This window comes from Chiloscyllium plagiosum, chromosome 35 (assembly GCF_004010195.1).
Source record: "Chiloscyllium plagiosum isolate BGI_BamShark_2017 chromosome 35, ASM401019v2, whole genome shotgun sequence".
NCBI classification, from domain to species: domain Eukaryota; kingdom Metazoa; phylum Chordata; class Chondrichthyes; order Orectolobiformes; family Hemiscylliidae; genus Chiloscyllium; species Chiloscyllium plagiosum.
Window position 1 is genome coordinate 9,577,634 of NC_057744.1, and position 25,821 is coordinate 9,603,454.

Below are 25,821 nucleotides of genomic sequence, written 5' to 3' on the forward strand. Positions count from 1 at the left end.
GCATTTTGTTGAGAGTGACACGACTGAATGAACTGTTACTCTGTCAGAAATGCCACCACTTGGATGAATTGTTAAACCAATGATTGGTTAGACTAATCTGAAGAAGATGGAAGAGTTGTTCCAGTGTCCCTGACTGAAATTGTTCTCTCAATCCAGAAAAACAGAACCAAAGTAGGAGATCTTGTAATACACCATTCACCTCATTTGCTGTTAATGGGATCTTGATGTTCTCACATCACAGCAGTGACCATATTCAAATACTTCAATTGTTGTGAATTGCTTTGGGTGTTCTGAACTTGAGATGTCATTTTATAAATATAATCTTTGCTTCTTCCTATGAAGAAGAGACAACAAATGTGAGAGTGTTGATATTTGTAAAAGCCTGGCATTAGCAGTCATCGATAGAGGTCTATTCAAGGCTCTATGTTGTTGGATTTGGTGAGCTCCAGTTATGTTACACACCTCATCTATTCGGATGCCCAAGCAATAAAGCCTTGCTGAACGTCATGCAAAATTCATTGCAAGGTTTGCCCAAAGCCATGCTCCCTTCTGAACATTTCAAATTTCATCCACTGAGCGCATTAAGTGCTGAATGCTACACGTTCCAGAATAATCGTCCTTTTCACTCACCAGCCCATGGGGGTCATTCAGTGTGTGTTGGGCTGAGTTTTGGGATCCACTTGCTAAGTTCCTTGAGCCAGCAAAGGGACAGAGTGTCTCTCTCTTTCTCTCACTCACTCACTCACATGCACATACACACTGAGGAATCAACTGGGAAAGAGTATGTTTATAGGGAAAGTAGGCAGAAAACTGAGTTGCATCCAATGATTTATCCAGAACATATAGAGTTCCTTTTGATAAAATGAGGTATTTATTACTCTTCTTTCTCACTTCCTGTCAGAAAAAGGATTTCCCAAACAGCAGCTTTTATGTGGTGGTGGTGGTGAAGACGGAGGATGAGGCCTGTGGTGGAGCACTGCCTTTTTACCCATTAAGACAAGGTATGAGGAAGACATCCATCACCACGTTGCCCTTCCCCTGTGATTGGTCAAGGGTATCAAAGCATTAAAATCCATAAAAAGCAATGAGACTCATTACTCGCTGAAAGATGACAGAGAAAAGCACATAGCTCATCTTGATAGATTAAAATACTATGAGAAAGGGTGTCTGATTAAATAAGTGAAGGGAACTCACACATTTGCTGTGGTAGTGCAGTGGTTATGTCAGTGGATCATAGGCTTGGGCTAATGATCTGAGTACAATGAGTTTAGATTAAAAAAAAAACATTAAAACATGGAAATAACCATTCTGACCACTCCATTTCAAGATATACAAGAGGGGTTCAGGCCAGTTTCAACATTTTATCCTTCTTTAAACTCAGATAATTTAAAAAATCTGGAATAAAGTGGTAGTGTCAGTCATGCATACTGTTAAACTGCTGGATTACTGTTTAACAAAAAAACATCCAGTTCAGTTTAGAGAAGAGAGTCTGCCATCTGGCCTGTATGTGACTCCCGACCCACAACAATTTGGTTGGCTGTCCCTGCCATAAGGTTTTGTGACAGTGTGGGAAAGTAAGAATTAAGCAGAAGATCAGCCACGATCGTATTGTGTGGTAGAGCCAGGATGAATGGCCTCCATCTCTTCCTGGATCCTCTAAAACAGCCCAGTTGTTCCAACTCAGAAGAGAAAGGAGTCACTGTGGGTGTAGCTGCAGCACACAATTGCAGTGTTTCCAGACAGTTCACCAATGGCCTTCACATCCCACCCATGAATAAAATCGACACTCTGATATACAGGACTAATGGCAAGTAATTCAGCCTTTTAAGCCTGTTCTGCCATCTATTATGTTCTGGCAAGTCCATATCTAAACCCCAGGTTATCCCCTGTTGCTGCTTTTGCAGATACTTTGATACCAACAGTTGAGTGTTACTTTCTTTTGGTCTCTCTTCAGATGAGCCTGTAAATCGAGGGAACCGGAGTAAGATTCTGAATGTGACCGTGATGCCTGCTGTGAATTGTAAGCAGTTCAGCTTGGAATGCTTAACCTAGAGTATAAAGCTTCTGTCACCAATCCCCAGTAATGTTTTAAGTGTCAGTGGATTCTTACTTGACCAACTTTTTAATAATCCAAACTCTTATGGTCAGAGCAAAGCTTCACCTAAGCAATTCCCTTCACCGCTTAGAATCAGAAGTCACAGACTTTATTACGGCCATTTGGCCCATCATGTCTGTACCAGTGCTTTAAATAAGCAACTCACTTAATGCTATTTCCTTGCTCTCTCTTGGTTAACCTGCACATTCTTCCTTTTTGGATAACTATGTAACTTCCTTTTGATTGTTTCAATCCAACCTGCCTCCAGCACCAGTGCTTCCAGATCCTAACCACTCGTTGTGTGAGAAAGAATTTTCTCATATCACTTTTGCTTCTTTTATGAATTGCTTTAAAAATCTCTACCTTCTTGCTCCTGATGCGTTCAGAATTGGGAACAGTTTCACCCTATGCATTCTGTACCAATCGCATATGATTTTGCATAACTCTTGTCGAATACATAGAAACATGTGCAATAGGAGCTGAAGTAGACCATTCAGCCTCAAGAGTAAACAATGCTTCAGATGGTGAAAATCTCCACAAGACGATAAGATCATTTCTGACATATGTGTTTCAAATTTCACATTCCCATCGACCCTCAATAACGTTTGATTTCCCTGGCTAGCAAGAATCCATTAAGCCCTGCCTTAAAGGTATTAATGACTCCACCTCCACTGCCTTCTGAAGCAAAGAATTCCCAAGTTGTACAACCCTCAGAGAGACAAAGAGGCACCTTCTCATCACTGCCCTAAAATGGTAACCCCTTAGCTCTGGACTGAACCACAAGAGAAAACATCCTTTCCAAGTCCATGTTATCTAGAACATTCAGTATCCAATACCCTTTGATTAAGCCACCTCCCATTTTTTCAAAACTTCATTGGAAACTAGCTTAGCCTGTCCAACCTATTCTCACAAGAAAACCCACTCATTTCAACCATCAGACTAGTAAACGTCCAATACATTTTAGATCTTTCCTTAAATAAGGATACCAAAACTGCATATAATATTTGAGATGTGGTCTCACCAATGTCCTGAAGCATAACATTCACTCATCTGTTCAATTCCTCTCGTAATAAAGGAAAACATCCTGTTCTCTTCTTGATTACATGCATACTAACTTTTTGAGATCTCTCAATTTACCTTTCTTCAAGGTAAACAGTCTTAAATTTCTCCTTTTGTGTCTTGTGCCTGAGTATTTGATAATTGCCTGACTGACTGAGAGCCCACAGTTGTTCACGACTATCTTTCCTCGTAAGACAATGCACCCATTCCATTTGTTAGTCTGAACTGCTTACAATGCAGTTACATCCTTCCTTAAATAAGGAGAACAGTGCTGTACACATTTACTCCAGATGTCATTTCACTAGTGCCCTGTATGATTGAAGCGTAACCTCACAATAATTTTGTTCTGTTAGCTTTCCCAATTTGCTTGTTGTGCCTGCATTCTAACATTTTGCACCTTGCAGTAGGACACCAAGATCCCTCTGTATCTCAAAGCACTGCAAACCCTCACCATTTAGATAAAATGCTTTATTTTGTTCTTCCTGTTCAAATGGCCAATTTCACATCTTTCCACATTATACTCATTTGTCAGATCTTTGCCCACTCACCTATCTATATCCTCTTTGTTGCTTTCTTATGTTCCCTTCACAAATTACCTTCCTACCTATCTTTGTATCATTAGCAGATTTGGTAACCATCGCTTCATCCAAGTCATTTTATAAACTGTAAACTGTAAACAGTTGAGGTCCCTGTATCAATCCCTCTGGCATACTGCTTGTTAGTATCTTGCCAACCTGCAAAAGACCCATGTACACCTGCTTTCTGTTAGTCTGTCAATCTTCAGTCCCAACTAATATGCTACCCTCTACATAATGAGCTTGTTTTTCCACAGTAACCTTTAATGTGGCATCCTATCAGATGCCTTCTGGAGACCTAAGTACAGTACATCCACTGGTTCCTCTTTATTGGCAGCACACATGACTTCCTCAAAGAATTCCAAACATTTGATTAAACATCAAAACATAACTTGCTGGAAAAGTCAATCAGTCGTGGCAGCATCTGTGGAGAGAAATTAGAATTAACCTTTCAGTTTGAGTTCTGAGGAAGGATCACTCAACCCGAAACTTTAACTCCGATTTTTCTTCACAGACCTGCTGAGCTTTTCCAGTAATTTCTGTTTTTGTTTCTGATTTCCAGCATCCGCAGTTCTTTCAGTTTTGATTGGTTAAACATGATTTGTCCCTCATAAAGCCATGTCCACTCTGCCTGGCTACCGTGAACTTTTCTAAGCTCCCTGCAATAACTGCTATAAAAATGGCTTCTTACATTTCCCCTACGACAGGTGTCAAGCTGACTGGTCTGTAGTTTTTCGTTTCCTGTCTCCCTTTTTAAATAAAAGAGTTCATTCATTATCTTCCAATCTAATGGAACTTTCCCTAAATTAGTGGAGTTTTGGAAAATTAAACTATCTCACTGGCCACCTGAAGATGAAGTCTGAGTGGACTGGAGTGGGGGACTTAACAGATCACAACTCCAGCAATCTGTTCAGTACCATTTCTCTGGTGAGTGTAATTTTCCTGCGTTTCTCCCTCCCTTCTATTTCCTCATTTATGAGCTGGTGAGGACATAAGAGTTCTATTATTCCAGCTACTGCACAGCAAGTCAAAATGGCATTATTTAAGAGAAACCATTTGTTTCTTTTACTCCGCATATGGCAAAATGACTGGGTCTGTCCAATTGAATTTATTAAAAAAGGAGATTAGTGTCTGGGGACTCAAGAGACCCACCTCCCTCATTGTGCATTAGAGCATGATATTGAGAAAAACATTGGATTGCATTGTGGCTCTTTGTTAAAGGAAATTAATGAATACGCACCAGGCCCTGGTTGCTGTTGAATTTATGTCCTACGTTGTTTAGTGTGTGATGCTATGTCTCTGAGTCAGAGGTTTCCAGCTTCAAGTCCTACTCCAGGGAGTTGAGTATAAAAATCCACTCTGACCAATTAATGCAGTACCCGGAGAATGCTGCACTATCAGAGATATTGTCTTTTAGAGGGGATGCTAAATGAAATCTCATTCTGCCCTTTCCAAGCAAATGTAAAGATCCCATGACACCAATTTAATGATGAGCAGGGGAGTTATTCTTGGTTTCCTGGACAATATTCACTCCTCAATCAAGACTGCAGAAACAGACTATAAAGACACTGTCACAATGATGTCTGTGGGAGCCTGCTGTGTACATATTGGCTGGTGTCATTCCTACATTACAACAGGGACTATACTTCAGAAACACTTCAATGGCTGTAAAGCAGTTTGAGATCTCCATTAATCTTGAGATGCTCTATACATCGTACAATTTTTTTGGGAATGTTAAATTGGTCTGTAATTGCAGGGCTCTTGCTAATTCAGTCTGCTTTCCTCTTTGACAGCTGTGGCCTATGTTAAAGGGACGTTGTTCAGTCTGGGAATTTTCCTGGCATTTTACCTGCTCACATTGTTCATCGCTTGCTGGGAGCACAGTCGGTAAGGGGCTTTGGAACACTTTTGCTGGCTTAGACAACAATCAGTGTCCATTTTTCCCATGCAGCTGCTTCAGACGCTGTTTCCAGACCCGAGAACAAATATTTGTCTGTAAATCATTGAGAATAACACTTGCGCCTATTCAAGATATTTCTGTTCCTTTCCACTACCTGCTCCACACACCCTGAAATCTGTTGTTGGGCAGAGATCCTTCTAGAAATGAGTGTGTTTACTATCACAAGACAAGAGCAACACTGCTTCTTGTTATGATTCTCTAGTCTAGAAATTTGATGAGCCACACCCATTTACCAGACATTGTATTTGCGTTTAAATCTGCAATATAGTGAGTGGGACTGTATGTAGGAAATACAAATTTTTATCCATCTTATTGGTGTAGCCAAGAAAATAGACATTCAGGGTCCTCGCTTTTGGTCTATGAATTCGGGTACATAGTCCTTTGAAATTTGGATCACAGGGAGACAGGGTGGTTAAGAAGATATTTAGCACACTTATCTTCCTTGCTCAGAGCATTGAATGTAGGAGTTGGGACAACATATTGAGTTTGTACAGGACATTAGTGAGGCCACGTTTGGTGTACTGTGTATAGTTCTGGTTGCCCAGTCATGGAAGGATTTTATTAAATCAGAGAGGGTTCAGGAAAGATTTACCTGGATGTTGCCAGGACAGAAGGTCTTGATATATAAGGAGAGGCTGGATAGGTTGGGACTTTTTTCCCTGGACTTAGGAGATCAAGAGGTAACCTTACTGAGGTTTGTAAAGTCATGAGCGGCATAAGTAAGGGGAATACTAAAGGTCTTTTCCCTAGGGTGGGTGGAAGTTCAAAATAAGGGCATATTTTTAAGGAGAAAGATTTAATAGGGACCTGAGGGTCAACTTTTTAACACAGATGGTGGTTCATGTGTGGAATGGACTGTCAGCGGAAGTAGTAGGTGCAAATACAGTTAAAACATTTAAAAGACATTCGAAATAGGTACATGAATAAGAAAGGTTTAGAGAGATGTGGGCTAAACGCAGGCAGGTGGGTCTGGTTAGGTTTGGGAAACTTGGTCAATATGGATGGGTTGGACCAAAGGGTCTGTTTCCGTGCTGTATGACTCTCAACAAATTCTTAGAAAGTCGGAGTCCAGCATTGTACTCCATGAATGGCAATGTGGGGTCTGAGTTTACCCATAAAATGTTCAGATCTCGGCTATGCTATCATGTAGCACTACGTTCTATCAAGATACAGGCAAATTATGTCAAAGCTGGGAAATGATATGAGCATGGAATAGTACCAGAATTTCAGGATTCAGTGGAAAGATTTATGGCGGTCAAAGTTACAGAACCTTTAGCTGACAGAACACGACCTGAAGATACTCCTTCTAGAGATGATATCGAGGAGGTGTCGTGGTGGAGAAGGCTGGCAGCAGGACTCGTGGCGAAGGTAGTGAGGTAGCAATGGTTCATGGAGGCATTAGGCCCAGACTAGGGACTCCTAGTGATGTTAGTGAGGCAACAGCTGCTGCAGTGCCTGGGACTCTTAGGGCATTGCCTGGACCTAGAATGGAGACTTATTGTGGTCCAGAACACTTCACAGAAACTCTGGAGACCTTAGGAAATCTGGAGCCAAGAAGGACTAAAGCTGAACGATATTTCTTACATTTCTGCCTTTATATTTTTCTGTCAATTAAACAGAAGGTCAAGCTCCATTTAAGTAATTTCTTTTTAATCATTTTGTAATCCAAAATGGCACCAGATTGTGAGGACAAAACACTTTTCACTGCATTTTTCCAAATGCATGTGACAATTAAAAAATGACCCACTATCACTAATTTCTATACATACAGACAAAGAAGGACACCACTTTGACTGGGATAACACACACATCCTAGGACAGGCGAAACCAAGGCATGCACGAGAATTCTTAGAGGCATGGCGTTCTAACCTTAACTCCATCAATAAACACATCCATTTAGATCCCATCCACGTTTCCTTGAAAAATAAGGAAATGACATCACCTACCTGAAGAAACCAAGACCACTAAATAGAGAGGCGGGACATACCACCAGCGCTTCACCAGAGACTCTCACTGATGATGTTACCTAGACATGGTGACGAAACATCTGAAAACAAACCTTTCGGCTCAGTGAGCTAACTTATATACTTATATTTGTCCATTCTAAGGCCCTATGTATAAATAAATGAGGGCCCAGTGGTTCCTGGAGGCTCCCTGTGATTTTGGTGAACATTCAGGTAAACCACACTGACCTCTAGCCTAACTTGTCCTCGTTAACATGATATCTGCAGGCTGTCAGTGAAACAACAAGTTTTTGATTATACTTAGCAGAGAGGAAAGAAGCAGGATTAAACAGGCCTGAGGAAGTACTGCCTGTAAACTATTGGAATTATCCCAAAGTAAACATAATATCTCTGAAACAAAAACAGGGAGTGCTGGGGGAACACAGCAATTCTGGCAGCACCTGAGGAGAGAAAACAGAGTTAATGTCTCATGTCCTGTGTTAACTCAGTTTCTCTCTCCACAGATGCTGCCAGACCTGCAGAGTTTCTCTAGCATTTTCTGGTTTTGGTTCAGACTTCCAACATCGGCATTTTTTGTTTTATTTTAAGACCTCTGACTGTCGAGTTGGAAGGAAGGAACAGGTTTGCACCTCACTTCTGGGGCCACTGCTCTCTCACAGCCAATTTGAACCTTACCCTGACCCCACCACAAACCACCTCTCAAACATCCATTTTATCTCAAAATCTTGTCCTCTTTCAGCTGTTACCAGACGCTCACTGCCATTGGAGCTGCTGTCTGATATAATGGAAGCCCTTTCATGGGTGCAAAGCCCGGAGTCCTATGTGTCTATTTCTCTACAGTGACACTCCCTGTGTGTGTGTTCACACATAGAATCATAGAGTCATGGTGCTTTTGGAATGGGAAGGAGAAAATATTAGAGAAAAAGTCTCAAAGATATTTTAATGTCTGAGTGGATGTCACTGACCCACATTTTTAAGAGGATGATTTCCATTTTCAGAGAAGTGCAAAGATTTGACTTGGGCTGATGTGCAATCAGCAGTTTCAAGGAAGAGAAAATCTGGTTTTGTTTGAATTTGCAAGACAAAATATCTGTCCCTTAATACCTGAACAATACCTGCCTCAGTTGGTTTGTTACCCTCGTTAATTTCTGTCAATTTCTGAGCTCTGTGGGGTGGAACATTCCAGAAATTCACCATGAAGAAATTCTTTCTCATCTCAGTCTAACTGGTTAGTTAGTTTGATGTCCCAGTTAGTCTGGTTTACCCAGTGACTGTTAGTTTTTATATTTGTAGTGGTCAGAATCAGGTTGGCCAGGTGGATCTCATTGAGTATGAGTTCCCTGATTGGGTCTGTTAACCTGGGCCAATCAGGGAGCCCTGCTAACAGATAGAAATAGGAGTCTCAGGGATTCTCCTCACTCCAGGCACCGGCTCTGAGGTAGCTGGTCAGAGTGCATATACTGCACATGTGTAAATAAAGGGTGATATGGTGATGGGATACCAGCCTCCGAAGAGCTATTTCAAAACTATTAGTGTATGACTGGGTAGATAATATTGGGACATTGGAGCATATTCAGCACTTTAGTGTCTTGTAGTCCAGAGACACTGTAATGATCATTGTAAACATTATTCCTCCTTTAAAATAAGGACTTCCAATATCTAATGAATGTGTTTTTTTTTCATCAGACAGCAAAAGAAGAGAGAGAGACTTCTGGGGAAAAGTATCTCATCTGATCAGTGTGGTAACTAAGAATCACCTATTACTCTGTTTTGGAAAGAGTCAGTAGGGACTTTCTCTTGTATTTTCTGCATGTTTACATCCAGCAGATATGAATAGATAATCCTTTCTGTCGTTCTCCACACCTGTTGTCAGGTGACCATTTCCTACTCTGAAGTGCCCAAAGACCCCTTTGAAGATTGAACAGCCTGTAGCTGTTCCATGTGCAGGATATGTGTGCAGGGATGAATTACAGGCATACAGATGCATTGTTGGCCTGGGTGTCAGTGGGCTATGAATGCACATAATGAGCCAAGTCCAGGCTGATCCACCAGACAAAAGAAAAACCCAAATAATTGCGAATGCTGGAAATCAGAAACAAAAAAAACAGAAATTGCTGGGAAAACTCAGCAGGTTTAATGCTCCCCATTAGCAGCTATTGATTCTCCCAGTCTGACTTTTATCCAATCCTTTGTCTGCCCATCTGCTGTTCTGTCTCGCTGGGCTCCATCTCCACCTATCGTTTACTCCTCCCCCATTCCCCCACCTCCTCTTCAGCATAAACAATCTTTTCCCAGCTGCAATCAGTGCTGAGGAAGGGTCACTGGACCCAAAACGTTAACTCTGTTTTCTCTCCACAGATGCTGAGTTTTTCCAACAGTTTTGCTTTTTGGAACGTAAAACAGTACAGGATAAGAATGGGCCCTTTGGCCCATGATGTTGTGCTGAATTAAACTAATCCCTTCGGTCTGCCCTTGGTCCATGTCCCTCCATTCTTGTGTATTCATGTGCTTATCAAGGAGTCCCTTAAACATCTCTATCATATCTGCTTCCACCACCACCCATGACAGCATGTTCCAGACTCCTACCACTCTCTGTGTTTAAAAACCTTGCCCCTTACATCTTCTTTGAACTTTCTCCTTCTCACCTTAAGTGCATTCCCCCTAGTATTAGACATTTCAACTCTGGGAACAAGATTCTGACCATCAGTCTATATCTATGCATCTCATAAATTTATAAACTTCTGTCAAGTCTCCCCTCCATCTGGAGGCTGTCTTATTTTGGAGAGGGTGAAACCTTTGCAAACTGTCCTGGGCTTTCACCTTTTCTTGCTGGGCAGGGGGTTGTGGTGTTCTCCTGATTGGCACATTGTCACTTTAGCTGAACCTGGGAACAGAGAAATACACACTTGAAGAGGCCATCGTCCCACCTCGAGCCTTCTCCACCATTTAATGAAGTCACAGTTGATCTTCAGATCAGCTCTACTTACCTGTGCTGTCCCTGTATTCCCAGGATTCACCTTCTATCAATCTCTGAACTCTCTGGGGGGGACAAGATGCCAGAAATTCACCATGTAAAGGAATTCCTTTCCATCCCAGTCTAACCCCTTTCCCTGACAGTGTGATCTCAGAGACCACTCTAGCCAAAGAGGATAGCTTTTCAGTATCAGCCCTCTGACGTCCTCTGAAAAATGTTAATCACAATACCTCTCATTTGTCTAAAGTGCAGAGATTATGGGCCTATTTTACCCAATCTCCCTAAGAGGACAGCTCCCACAACCCAGTAATCAATCTAGTGAAGCTTTGTTGCATCCACTTTAAGGCAAGAACATAAAAACAGAGCAAAAAGTTTTTTGTTAAATTGTGATGTAATGTTAAGGCCCCTATCTTTGGCCCAGAGGTCAGGTTTCAAATCCCATCTGGCCTGGAAGTATGTCATAACACACCCCAGCATGTTGATACATGAATATGTGGGCTAGCAGAATTTTCTCCAATCTTCTGCTGAGGTTAAAATGCACCCAAATGGGAAGTCCTTTAGCAAATTGCCTCCAGATTAACATTCAGCCATCTAACCTGATGTTAAAATTTGGGCAATTCTCACTCACTTTGACATCAAGGATACCCTAAACAGAGCAATTGGTTTGAATTGACCATAACATGCACAGTGACGAATTGGAGACAAAAAGCCCGTTCAATGTAAATTAGAACTTTTTTTTGCCTGAAGCTAATGTTTGGGATCTTTGGGAATTTTGAGTGAAATGGAATAATCCCAGTAGTGATAGGAAAATCTCTTATCAAACCCCATCCTGCTACTCTGAGGGAACTCTCTGGGACAGCTACTGCAAATATATTTAAATTATTTCCTCTTCTGCATGAACTTTGCCTTTTGATGATTTGTGGTTTGTTTGTTTTTCATTTGCCTTCACAATAGCTGATGATTAACTGCTGTTTGGTTTCTCCTCTTGGTGATTCTCAGCAATAATTATATTCTTCTTTCCATTTTATTATCTGGCTGCTGTTCTCTTATGTGCAGATCCATTATTAGGTAAGATTCAATTCGCAATACCTAATGATAATGCTTAATAGACTTTGGTTATCATGTCAGATTCACGTCCAATCCAATTCCAACAGAATCTTGGTAGCAGCCATTGAGACATGTTTGTGTAGAAGTAATAGGAAGATGGAGACAATGCCAGTGTGTCTCTTTTTGTTACAACCAGCCCCATACCCTCAAAAAAGATGAAGGGAAAGCCAGTGTTTTTTATCCTGCAAATGCAAGTAAATGGGATGTTGCTAAGGTACAAAATCATGTCCCAAGAGAAAACAGGAATAATTAGAAAAGCAATGCGACTCCTAATGTGATCAATGCTCCTGAACTTTGCTGATCATTAAAACTAAATGGAACTGAAAGGATATGTTTTGATTACAGCTAGGGAGGAGGAAATGATCATTGCAAATGACTGATCATCATAAGCAGTGATGTTTTAACTGAATTTCATTGTAACAATAAATTACTGCAGATGCTGGAATCTGTACTGAACCCTTGATGCTGCCTAACCTGCTGTGATCTCCAGCATTTGTTGTTTTCAGTGAATTCCATTGTCATTATTTTAATGAATGCTACTGTTTCTCTTGCTGACATCTGACCTCCACCACACCCTCTTATCCGTCAGTGCAAACAAAACCTGCTTGAAACATGACGACATTATATTGAGAGTGTCATGTCTCTTTCATATAAACATTTTCAGTCAATAATACTTTTCAATGTATCTGAATCTATCCTGTCAAAATATGTAAGGTTTTTTTTAATTTAAAAAGCTCCTCATGGAATCTGGTTAGTTCCTGATTTGTATCATTCTGTGAATGGTGACCATGTCTCTAAGGCTGTAGGGTGTAAAATCCCACCGAAAACCTCTCCGCCTCTTTTTCCATTTAAGCTCCCAAACTACCTGTATTTCAAACCTTCAGGTCACCTTTTCTCAAGTCACGTTATGTAGCTTAGTGTCAAATTTTGTTTAATATTTGACCTAGTGAAGTGCTTTGGAACATTTTATTGTGTTCAAGGTCTTTTATAACATCTTGTTGCGAACACCAAACTCCAATATTAAGTGAAATAAAAGGATAGATAGACCCCACTACCTATGCTGTTAGGAAATGAGCATTTAATTTTTTCAAATGGCTTCCTTTGATCTTTTATTTTAATATGCCCACTTAATTTTACCCTTCAACAAAATAATGGAGAAATGAAACTCACAGGAATAGGTTAAGCAGATGTTTGTCAAAACTGGAAACAGTTATTCTGAGTCTAGAAATTATTGAAGTAGTCCAAAGCTTTGGTCATATGCTACTATTTCATATTTAACAGTCTACTGTATTTCAGGATATTCTCTGTTACATTCCTTGTTCTTCCACCCAACGAAAACAAAGAGATAGATGAAATAAATTCTAATCACATTAGAACAGCCCAGAGTAATTTCCGTTTCTGATTTTATGTTGACTGTTAGTGGTTTAAGTGAAATAATGGAGACCATTCTCAGACCAGTACAGTAAAATTGCCCATAATTCTTGACTAATTGACACAAAATTGACCTGTGTTGTCAAATAGGAAGACCAGAGTGAATGGTTCAGGAAATAGAATAAGTCATACTGATGCAATATAAGTACTCTCTCGAGGCTAGAGTTAAAATGCGCTGTTCAGATAATGCAGAAAGAGCTGGATATAGTTGGGACAACTTGTGGTAACATGTGTAGCAAAAAAGATAAACAAAGTTACACTCGCCGGGCTGGCTTTACACAAAAAACAAGATAGCACCCTTATCCAGTTGAATACTGAGCTTTTTTAAAGTTAACTTGTGTTACTTGCTTCATGAGATTTGTAGGTGTATACCCCACAGTAACCCGATGTTAGTATTGACCAGTTACGCTCACACTATTCCTTGCCCTCCTGTTGTAAAGTGGAAATGGAGTTAATGTGCTCTCCAGTGTTTTATTTCTCAAATATATTGTACTGGCAAGAAAGGACACTTTGTGTTCTGATTGCATTTGGTTTTTTCAATGCCCTGTTCATGTGTCATGACTAAATGATACCTGGGAGTCTGTCTATGATAATGTAATGAGAGATTGTAGACATTAATAGATCTTCATTGAAATTCCTTGTACACTATTCATGCATTGCATAGACCAATGTCTTCATGAAGGGGATGGGATAACACAATATTACTATTGAACCTCAGAAATGGAAAGGAATATGGGAACCTTAGTAACTTAATGAAACACATTTCTTCCTGACATTTGCTTATATGCTTATATAGTGTACAGTGTTCATATTTAACAGAGGAATAATTAGGTACAAATGGATGCCAAGACAGATAATGAGACATGAGAAAGGGTGTCCAAAGATTTGGTCAAACAGATCAATTTTAAGGAAGGGAGGAAGATGGAATAGTTCAGGGAGGACTTGATCTAAGGGGCAACTTTTTCACGCAGAGGGTGGTACGTGTATGGAATGAGCTGCCAGAGGATGTGGTGGAGGCTGGTACAATTGCAACATTTAAGAAGCATTTGAATGGGTATATGAATAGGAAGGGTTTGGAGGGATATGGGCCGCGTGCTGGCAGGTGGGACTAGATTGGATTGGGATATCTGGTTGGCGTGGACAGGTTGGACTGAAGGGTCTGTTTCCATGCTGTACGTCTCTATGACTCTGTGACTTCCAGAGAGTGGGTCTAAAGTAGTTAATGACAGAATCATTAATAATGTCAGGGGAGGGAGCACTGAAATTCTCTGTTTTATTGTGTAGTTAGGTCATAGGTCACTGAGTTTTGGGCTTCCCACTATTTTCATTCTAGCTCATGGTATGACTGGACAAGGTAGATCCCAGAATGAAATCTGGTTTGATAAATCATATACTTTCATTACTTTAATTAACGTGGTGATCAATCACTGAAATATCGTCACACAAGACTGCAGACATTTTGTAACAACAGAACAAAAAATTACACAAAAGAAGAAGTAAATGAAACACCAAGCTATTTCAATCTATTATATTATGAATATGGTTAACAGTTTGACAACACACAGTTTCAACCTATTCTCGATATTGTCCATTCCATGGACTCCCCAGTTTCTGTCCCGTAAACTATGGAATAATCTTACACAAACACTCAGATATTTTTCTAACCAATTTGTTCAGAGGTGGTTTTACATACAACTAGTACATGTGGGACTTGAACTCAGCCCTCCTGGCTCAGAGGTAGGGACATTACCACTGCACTACACGAGCCCTCACACAAATGCTGTCAAAATTGAAAGTTTCAGCTGTTTATAACTTGTAGATTTTAAACAAACGCTTTTGGGTTTGGGAGTTTCACAATCAAAAATATTGATGTATTGGTGAATCCCCTGAACAGTTTAAAAGAAACTTGTTTCTAAGAGGGAAATGAAACTGTTTCTGACCCCAGTCCGGTCTCCTCCAAATAGCCTTTAACTGTTTCAGCCTCTTGAGTTTTCTAAACTAGAATGAATCCTTGATTATTCAGAACTGAAAACAATCTAATGGCTTCAATATTTAGCCACCCATGTTAAATCAGCACAGTACACACATCCTATCTTGTTAGGGCTCTGGCGGTGCAGTGGTAGTGGCCCTGTCTCAGACCCAGGAAATCTAAATTTAAGTCCCACTTGCTCCAGAGATGTGTAATAATGTCTGTGAACAGGTTGATGGGATACAATGTTTATTTTCCAACTAACACTGCAGAAAGCACAATTACATGCTCCCTGAACCATATTGGATGAGGACAATGTTCTGGAAGGACTATCTGATCTCGTATTTCTTCTTTATTTCATACAAGTAGCCAGCACGCATATGTCACTATTTTGAAATCCAAACTGTCTATATCACACAACTCTCATCACACCTCAAGTGAAATTATCTCCACTCACATCTATGAGCTAGACACACCCTTATTTGTAGACACCACAATAAGATCAACCCACTTTTTTTCTAGAATATATTGTTTAGTTTGCTTTCAACACCTGACAGAATGGACTTGCCTTGGGTCAAAATCCATTATTGAGCCATTTGAGTGAGGGGTCCCTGGCCCACATCTAACTTGCCTGCTTTGCCAAACATTTTAGGGAAGAATACTCATATATTTGTAAACTGATCCAGATTGTTCTGACAGAACAAAAACAGAAGTTGCTGGAAACACTCAGCAGGTCTGGCAGCATCTTTCAAAAGAAATCAGAGTTAATGTTTCGGGTCGAATGACTCTTCCTCAGAACTGATGGTAGCCAGGAAAATGTCAGTTTATAGCGAGTTTTGAGAAGATGTGTAGCTCAGGTTGAGGTTCTGAATGTAGGTTTGCTTGCTGAGCTGGAAGGTTCATTTCCAGACGTTTCATCACCCTACTAGATAACATCTTCAGCCTCAACAGTGCTTCACCTGGAGGCCCACTGAAGATGCTACCTAGTAGGGTGATGAAACGTCTGGAAATGAAACTTCCACCTCAGCGAGCAAATCTACATCCAGTGTTAGTTTATATATAGAAGATAGGGTGGAGGGGTGCGTAAGAAGTGAACAATGGGTGAGGATAGAGCCCAAAGGAGTGGATAATGATCTGGCTGGAGGGTGAATAGTTGTTAATGGAGACTGATAGTGGCTAACAATAAGTAAAGTGCATAATGGCAGGCTATGTGTTAATAAGGGCTGTTTTGTGGAGGTTGAGGATAAGGACATGGGAGAGCTCAAGCTCTAAAGTTATTGACCTCAATATTGAGTCCAGGAGGCTGCAGGGTCTCCAAGCATAAAATGAGGTGCTGTTCTTCCAGCTTGCACAGAGCTTCACTGGAGCACTGCATTAAGCCTGAGACAGAGATGTTGACCAGGGTACAGGGTGATGAAGTGGCAGGTGATTCTAAGCTCAGCATCTTTTTTGCAGACAGAATGTAGATGTTTTGTGAAGTGGTCACCCAGTCTACCGTTTGTTTCCCCGATGTAGAGGAGACCACGTTGTGAGCAGCAAATGCAGTAGATTAGATTGCCTGAAGTGCAGGTAAAGCATTGCTTCACCTGCAAGGTGTGCTTGAGCCCTTGGATAGTGAGAAGGGAGGAAGGGAATGCACAGGGGAAGGTACAGGGAGGCTGTAGGGGGTTGTTGAGAGTGAAGGAAGAGAGCACCAGAGTCTCCTAAAGGGAATGGTCCTTACAGAAGGCTGACAAGGCATGGGAGGAGAATATGTGTCTGGTGGTAGCATCTTGCTGGAGATGGTGGAAATGGTGGCTAACAATCCTCAGGAATAGGATGCCGGTGGGATGGTAGACGAGGACAAGGGGAACCCTATCGCTGATGCAGGAGGGAAGAGAAACATAAGTGTGGTAGATGGGTCGGACCCAGCTGAGGGTCCTGTCAACAATGGTGCTGGGGAATCCTCGGTTGAGGAAGAAGGTAGACATTTCAGAGGCTCCCTTGTTGAAGTTGGCATCACCAGAGCAAATGTGACAGACATGGGGGAGCTGGGAGAATGGAATAAAGTCTTTCTTGGAAGCGAGGTGTGAGGATGTAGAGTCAAGGTAACTGTGGAAACCGGTAGGTTTGTACTGGATATTCTTAGCCAGCCTATCCCCAGAAATGGAAGAGATGTCAAGGAAGGGAAGGGAGAGATCAAAAATGGACCAGGTGGATGTGGAAATTGGAAGCAAAATTGATAAACTTTTCCAATTCTGGAGGAGAGAGGGAAGCAGCACCGATGATATCATCGATATACCAGAGAAGGAATTGTGGGTGGAAGCTGGAATAGGACTGGAACAAGGAATGTTCCATATATTCCACAAAGAGATGGGCTGGACTGGGGCCCATGTGGGTATCCATGACTACCCCGCTGGCCTGAAGAAAATGACAGGAGTTAAAAAAAAAGTTGTTCGTCCATGCGGAGGTCGATAGGGATGGTTCAGGCCTTTATTCCAGGAAGAAGCGGAGACCATCCTGGTGAGGGACGTACGTGTAAAAGGATTGCACCTCCACGGTAAATGGAAGGTGGCTGCAGCCTGCAAAATGGGAATTTGAAACTGGCGTAAAGTAATGGAATGCTTATTGATTTCTCAGCCTTGCAATCAGACATGGTTAGTTATCTTGTTGTGTCTCTTGTTGCTGAAGCTGTGTGGTCTCGCTGTGTCTTTATAATTAGTTTATTGGAAGCATTGAATTAGTTAATGGTGATGATGGGCCTCACATGGACCTGCACATGTTCCTCAATCTGATGTGTCCTTGTAGAAGCTCAATGTCTCATTCACTGGCCAATTTGATCATAAGATAAGAAACTCATTGTCTTAATGCACAGCCAAAGCAGGTCATACGCTAATAGCTAATCCTAGCAATCACAGGGAGTGGGTGGTGTTAGAACTCTTGGAAGGAAGACTGTAAGACAATAAGAAATAACAACAGGAGTCGGCTGTTTGGCCCGTGGGTCTGCTCCACCATTTATTAGGATTATGGCTGATCCAGTATTCCTCATGTCCCCTTCATTGCTGTACAGATTCTGTCTATCTCAACCTTAAGTAAAGGAGGCTTGTGCCCCACACCCCTAAAGTTCTCTGTGGCAAGGAATTCCAAAAGCTCACAGGCCCTCTGAGAGAAGAAAGTCTTCCTCATCTCAACCTTAAATTGATGGCCCTTTATTCTGAGACTGTGCCATCTACTCCGAGACAGGGGAACCGTCCTCTCACTGCAAAACACTGGACCTGAGAAATGTTTGAGAGTATATGGACATGGACTGATGAGGAAAGTAGTTCAGACCTTACCAAAAGTATCTATAAATCAGAGACTGGTATATCAGTGAGAAAGATGTATAGGAGCTTTTAGTATGTATGCAAGTTAGCTCGCTGAGCTGGAAGGTTTGTTTTCAGATGTTTCGTCACCATGACTAGGTAACATCATCAGTGAGAGTCTCCAGTGAAGTGCTGGTGGTATGTCCCACCTCTCTCTTTCTAAGTCTTGGTTTCTTAAGATGGGTGATGTCATTTCCAGTTCTTTTTCTCAAGGGGAGGTAGATGGGGTCTAAATCGATGTGTTTATTGAGGGAGTTCTGGTTAGAATGCCATGCCTCTAAGAACTCTCGTGCATGTCTTTGTTTCACCTGTCCAAGGATGTGTGTGTTATCCCAGTCAAAGTAGTGTCCTTCATTGTCTGTATATATCGAAACTAGCGATAATGGGTCGTGTAGTTTGGTGGCGAGTTGGTATTCGTGTGTCCTGGTGGCCAGTTTCCCACTTGTTTGTCCGATGTGGTGTTTTTTTACAGTTATTGCATTGTATTTTGTAAGTGACATTAGTTTTGCTGGTAGTATCTAATGGATCTTTTAGGTTCGTTAGTCACTGTTGTTAGTATTTAGTATTAATGAATTACTTTGACGCCTAAGCCTGAAGACAGTTGTTGACTTTGTGTGCCCTCCAGTCGAGCATGAACTCATAGCATGGCATCAAGCCACATACTAAAAGAAAATTGGCCTTCACCTGTGAGACTAAACAGGCGTGAATGAACCAGGATCCCATCTCACACCACAACTGAATGTCTCTTTCCAGTGAAGTGACTGGAAAAATGACTTGGCTCAGGTGAAGGGCAAGTTGCTAATTCACTGTCACTAGTTTGTGCCACCAGTGAAGACAATTTCACCACGGGCATCTTTTCAACCTTTAGAGAGAGGAAGCCTTCATGTTATCAGTTTCATTTGCTCATGGGATGTGGGTGTTGCTGGGTAGTCCAATATTTATTGCCCTTCCCAGAGGACAGTTAAGAATCAACCACATTGCTGTGAGTCTGTAATCACATGTAGTAAGTTATATGTTTCTCTTTAGTGACCCAGGGCAGGTGCAGTTGGCCAAGATCACTGTGAGGTATATGATGTTAAACTCGTATAAAACAGTAGCTCAGCCTTAACTAGAATATCATGGCCAGTTCTGGGCACGGTATTTCAGAAAGGCTGGGAAGGCATCAGAGAGGGTGCAGAACAAACAATTGTGAGGATTGTGGAATCATGTAAGTAGGTCAAAAGAAGTAGGAACTTCTCCTTGGGAAAAGAGAAGGATGCAATGAATCATTCCTGAAGAAGGGCTCATGCCCGAAACGTCGATTCTCCTGTTCCTTGGATGCTGCCTGACCTGCTGCGCTTTTCCAGCAACACATTTTCAGCTCTGATCTCCAGCAGCTGCAGTCCTCACTTTCTCCACTGAGTAGTTAGGGACAGATTGTCTCCATTGGTGAACATATTGAGAACCAGAGGGTGCCAATTCAAGGTAATTTGCACAAGGAGTAAAGGTGACATAAAGAAAAACTTTTCACACGCGAATAATTAGGATCTGAAAAGTACTCTGTGAAAATATGGTAGAGGCAGCTTTAGTTAAGGCTTTCACAATGGAATTGCATCATAATCCAAAATTACAGCAAAAAGATGGGACAGTAACACTAGGTGAATTGTTCCTACAGAGGATCAGCAGAGAATGGCCTCCTCTGTGTTATAACCATTCTATGATTTAGTGATTAAAACTGAGTGTCTGTTCAGTTTCAGCTGGTAGTTACACCCCCCAGAGCCCTGATCTCTACACTGGAAGCTCAGCGTGTCAAAGCTATGGCTCCTTTGGTAAGACCAGTGATTAATAACATATTAGAGCTAATGTGAAACATATTGAGAATGCTCCCACAGCATTATTAGATTAGATTACTTGCGTTGTGGAAACAGGCCCTTCGGCCCAACCCGCCCAGACCATTCCCCTACATTTACCCCTTCACCTAACACTACGGGCAACTTAGCATGGCCAATTCACATCTTTAGACTGTGGGAGGAAACCAGAGCAAACCCACGCAGACACAGGGAGAATGTGCAAACTCCACACAGTCCGTCGCCTGAGGCGGGAATTGAACCTGGGTCTCTGGCGCTGTGAGACAGCAGTGCTAATCACTGTGCCACCCACTTATCTCGCTTAATGTCACTGTGATTGGCATGGAGGTTAGATTTGGAATGTGTTCAGTTTTCCGATCACTAAAACGGTTGACTTTCTAATCCTTGCTCCCATTGTCCTGTGCCCATTGGAGCAGATTCTTCAAGAATTGGCAATTTGTTTAAAAATAAAAACCCCATCCTTGAGATGTGGGCTTCATTGGCAAAGCCACCATTTCTTATCCTTCTCAAATGCCCTCAGGATTTGGTAGGTCTCCTTTCTCTTCAAACATGTTCTTAGCTGTGGATTGCTACAACTGAGCACCTTGTTAGGCTAAACTTCAGACAGCAGTTAAGAGTCAACCACGTTGGTGTATGGAATCAGAGTCGCATTTGGGTAAGGATAGAAGATTCCCGTCCCTAAAGTGAACCTGGTTGTTTCATTGTCATTTTTTTTCTGATACTATATCTTGTATTCTGAATTAAATCTCTTAAACGGTCATGGCATGATTTAAATCATATCTGCCGGATGATTACATCGGGCCTCTAAATTACTTGTCCAGTAACTAACACAACCTTATTGTATTTATAACATCCAAGCATTATCTGAAATGCTACCAGTTTCTATTGAGCAACTCCTAATATCTGCTGTATTCTGCTGAAATTGAGTTGTGCAGTGGGTGGATAGCTCTTTGTGACAGCTTCACTGACCTTTTCATCAGGACCCACAAATGCTGGGCTCACTCTGTCCCACTGGTAGATAGTAATTCCTGAATGCTGGTATTCCCTACTCACTGTGACCCAGATTGGGAGAAAGGGGATTAGTTACTGAGGTTAGTTACATGAAGATCACATAATCAGTTTACTATTTTGGTGGGATTAGATAAGAGACTGGGAGAAAGCCTTATGGAATTCAGCATGGAACTGTTGGGTTAAATGGTCTGTATGGTAAATATGTGTGATACTTTATAATTCTTATCTTCCTTGGATTTTGCAGAGAATGGTTCCATTCTTGGATCTGAAGCAATCACAGATAGCATGGAGTCAGATTCCACCTATGGTTACATGGGTAAGGCATTAACTCAGATTGCCATTTATCATCACATCTCAATACACAATCTAGCTCTCAGAGTTTGGGCCAGGATATTTCATTGAGCATTCTTGAAGGGCTGAATGGCCTACTCCTGCTCCTATGATGTTCTTAATTTCCAGGACACTGATGTCAACAAAACTGATCGGAAATAATGGGCCCTTCAAAATGATGTGCTTTCCCATTCTTCGAATACTTTTAGATTAATATTTACAGAAATATTGGAAATATTCTCCAGGAATACGTTCAATTAGAGTTGGCAAGTTCTGATGACATCACGTTGACCATTTCAGCAACTGCAGAGAATGTTGATCAATGAAAAATTCCACCACATCAACTCCGGAGAGCAGGCTGTTGTAATATTCTGTTTATTTCTTTTAATGATGCATTTAATCAGCAGTTTATTCACTACTGAATAGAAACCACTATGGAGCACAAATTGTCCTCTGTATCTGTGACTGTTCCATCACTCCTGAGATAAGTGCATTAGCTCCAGGGCTAGCAGAAATGAGAATATTTGTTCCCCCTGTTCCGTTTTTGATTGAGGAGTTAAATTGACTGACAGGATGGTTTAGATTAGGAAGAAGTGATTAGGACAGGATTAGGAAGAAGTGATTAGGACAGGATTAGGAAGAAGTGATTAGGACAGGAGTGGGGAATAGATCTGGCAGCATCTGTGGAGAGAGAAACAGAGTTAACATTTCGAGTCCAGTGTGACCATTGTTCAGAAGGGATATATCTCATGGGTTTCAGAAGACAGGTTTGGCGATGTGTGTGGGTGTGTATATGCTAAGCCCTTGGACGAAGGATGGCGCTTGCTCACATGAGGGACCTGAGTGTGCAATTTTATTTTAATGGGGAGGCATAGGGTAGTACAGTGGCTCACTTCTGCCTCACAGTGCAAGGGAGCGGGGTCTACACCAGCCTCTGATGACTGTCTGTGTGGAGTTTGCACATTCTCCCTGTGTCTGTGTGGGTTTCTTCTGGGTGCTCTGCCTTCCTCCCACTGTCCGAAGATGTGCAGGATAGATGGATTGGCCGTGGGAAACTGCCATTATCCAGGAATGTGCAGGCTAGATGGTTTAGCCATGGGGAATGCAAGGCTGCAGGCATTGGGTAGGGGTGTTGGGCTGGGCTCTTTGGAGAGCCTGCTTCCACATTGTAGGGATTCTGTGATTATGTTGTACTGTAGCTACCACACACTTGAACTGACCAGGAAATGTACAGTTACCTAATAATCAGAAGGGTTTACAAATTGATAACCAGAGTGTTTGACCATATTATGATTTGCTTTCAGTGGAGATCAAGTCCTAAAATGCTACCTACTGTGCCACAAGATCTTATATTAGTAATGAGGTAGAGAAGCAGGCGCATTAAGGATTGAGTGTGGAAAGCACATTCAGATCACCGGAGTGTTTTTGTCGGAGTTAATGGAATGTATGAGGAGATTATACTAAAACCAGTTGATCTACAATCATGTTATTGATTTGTCTGGCTCCAAGGATGTGTCTAGGTACTCTCATTCTGATCCACTGTTTAACTTTCCCTAAAACTGCTTTTTACTCAACAGGACAAGACCAATTCAAACAGCAGAACTTCTGTATTCGTCTGAGAGGTTTCGATATTGGTAGTGTTTTTATAAGAACATAAACAGTTCTCTTCTGCAAAAAGAATCACAAGACAATCAATGTACAGTGATGATTTGATCAACATGCCCCTGATTCTTTAATCCCATTGTCATGTTGAAGCACAGACTTAGCAGTTTCACACGACCAATGCTCACACAATTGGCAGTTTTGTTTGGGCGTAATTTATTCAGTAATATCAGTTTGGGGATACGCTTTTGTATCCAACTACGTTTTGCTCTAGGGTTTGAGGCTGGATTAAAATAATGCTGATTAGCTGGACATTGAAAGGGAGGGCTAGGGCAGATTGAAATCAGCCATAGTGCCACGTTTGATTGTTAGCCTTCCCTAGTTCTCTGGAAAGTGCATAGGCAGTGCCCAAGGGCTAAAATATGATGGTCCCCAGAGGTTTACAGATGCTGGTGAGTGACCTCTTCCTGGAAGTGGAATCCGAGTAAAACTCAGTAACTTCAGAAGTGGAGAATATTTGAATGACAGGAGGAGGTAGTGGATGTAGCTTTGCTCACTGAGCTGCAAGGTTCAATTTCAGATGTTTCATCACCGTACTAGGTAACCTCATCAGTGAGCCTCCGGGAAAGCACTGGTGGTATGGCCCGCTTTTTATTTATGTGGTTAGGATCAAAGTCAATGTGTTTGTTGATAGAGTTCTGGTTGGAGTGCCATGTTTCTAGGAATTCTACTGTGTGTCTCTGTTTAGATTGTCCTAGGATGGATGTGTTGTCACAGTTGAAGTGGTGTCCTTCCTCATCTGTATGTAAAGATACTAGTGAGAGAGGGTCATGCCTTTTTATGGCTAGTTGATGTTCACGTATCCTGGTGACTAGTTTTCTGCCTGTTTGTCCAATGTAGTGTTTGTTACAGTTCTTGCAAAGTATTTTGTAATTGACATTAGTTTTGCTTGTTGTCTGTATAGTGTCTTTCAAATTCATTAGCTGCTGTTTTAGTGTGTTGGTGGGTTTGTGGGCTACCGTGATGCCAAGGAATCCGAGTAGTCTGCCAGTCATTTCTGAGATGTCTTTGATGTAGGGGAGAGTGGCTAGGGTTTCTGGATGCATTTTGTCTGCTTGTTTGGGTTTGTTGCTGAGAAATTGGCGGACTGTGTTCATTGGGTACTCGTTCTTTGTGAATACACTGTTTACGTGATTTTCCTCTGCTCTTCATAGTTCCTCTGTGCTGTAGTGTGTGGTGGCTAATTGAAATAATGTTCTAATGCAGCTTCGTTTGTGGGTGTTGGGATGATTGCTTCTGTAGTTCAATATTTGGTCTGTATGTGTTGTTTTCCTGTAGATGCTGGTTTGAAGTTCCCCATTGGCTGTTCACTCCAGTGCATTTAGGAATGGCAGCTTGTTGTTGGTTTCCTCCTCTTTAGTGAATTTTATGCCAATGAGGGTATTATTGATGGTCTTGAAAGTTTCCTCTAATTTGTTTTGTTTAGTGATGACAAAGGTGTCATCCACGTAGCAAACCTAAAGTTTGGGTTGGATGGTTGGCAGAGCTGTTTGTTCAAGTCTGCATTACTGCCTCTGCTATCGGAGATCACTTGGTGTTTTGTTGGTTTGTTGTTAGGATTTGTTGTTGAAGGTGAAGTGGGTGGTAAGGCATAGGTCCACTAGTTTGGTGATATTGTCCTTGCTGATGAAGTTGGTGGTGTTTGGTCTATGTGTCTTTGGTTCTTCTAATAGTGTGGTCAGTGTTTCCCTGGCCAGGTTGATGTTGATGGATGTGAACAGGGCTGTTATGTAGGTATGAGGAGGTAGTGATGGGGTTGGCGGGGAGAAGCTAAAGTAAAAGCCATATGAACTTGTCTGGTGTATGGGTTGGCCTGTGTGATATTGGCTGATTTGGGGGAATACTAATGCATTTAAAATTGAACTTGCTAAGTCTGTGCACCCAATACTGATTGTCATTTCCAATCATTCAGTCACAAAAATGCAATAAACCTTGCAGACCCTTTGCTTTCCTTGGAAACTCACTAAATTGGTGAGGTTATGTTGCTTGAAAATGTGTGGTTGCGGATTATGTAATTATAGCATCAAGGTTTAAGAAGAGAATTCACAAAATCGTTAGCTGCAGTGAAGCAGTCAAATCCCAGGGTAGGAGGTAAAAATGAGGCAGTTACTGCTACCTAAGCAGAACTGCCCATTGGAACTCCTCCCTTATGGGTAGTAATGTTCTTGTGGAAGAACATTACCATAGATGCTATAAACAGGTTTCAAGTGATTGTAAGATTCTGGAGAGTGAAATAGATAAGGAAGATGGTGAGAAACATAAGAACATGAGCTGAGCTTTCATTCCAATGACAAAACACCTTTTTGTGAGCCAGGGCAACTAATATAATTTTCAAAACATTTTCCTTCTCTTTCTCTCACTGTCTGTCTGTGTCTCTCTCTCTCTCTCTCTCTCTCTCTCTCTGTCTCTCTGTCTCTCTCTCTCTCTCTCTCTCTCGCTGTTCCTCTCTCTCTCTCTCTCTGTCTTTCTCTCTCTCTCTCTCTCTCTCTGTCACTC

At 41.6% G+C, this 25,821-nt stretch overlaps 1 protein-coding gene across 5 annotated transcripts in view; it reads left to right on the top strand.

The window, feature by feature from the left end:
• sidt2 (SID1 transmembrane family, member 2) overlaps positions 1-25,821 on the top strand; it is a 92,529-nt gene that overhangs the window by 36,578 nt on the left and 30,130 nt on the right. The window contains exons 7-14 of one of the 5 annotated variants that reach the window (XM_043676617.1): positions 902-1,001; positions 1,955-2,020; positions 5,523-5,616; positions 9,340-9,395; positions 11,684-11,695; positions 20,206-20,283; positions 21,578-21,649; positions 23,241-23,297. In XM_043676617.1, coding sequence (XP_043532552.1) covers positions 902-1,001; positions 1,955-2,020; positions 5,523-5,616; positions 9,340-9,395; positions 11,684-11,695; positions 20,206-20,283; positions 21,578-21,649; positions 23,241-23,297 — 535 coding nt within the window. The remainder of the gene's footprint in view (positions 1-901; positions 1,002-1,954; positions 2,021-5,522; positions 5,617-9,339; positions 9,396-11,683; positions 11,696-20,205; positions 20,284-21,577; positions 21,650-23,240; positions 23,298-25,821) is intronic. The other 4 variants (XM_043676620.1, XM_043676618.1, XM_043676621.1 and 1 more) reach the window with 4 other exon arrangements.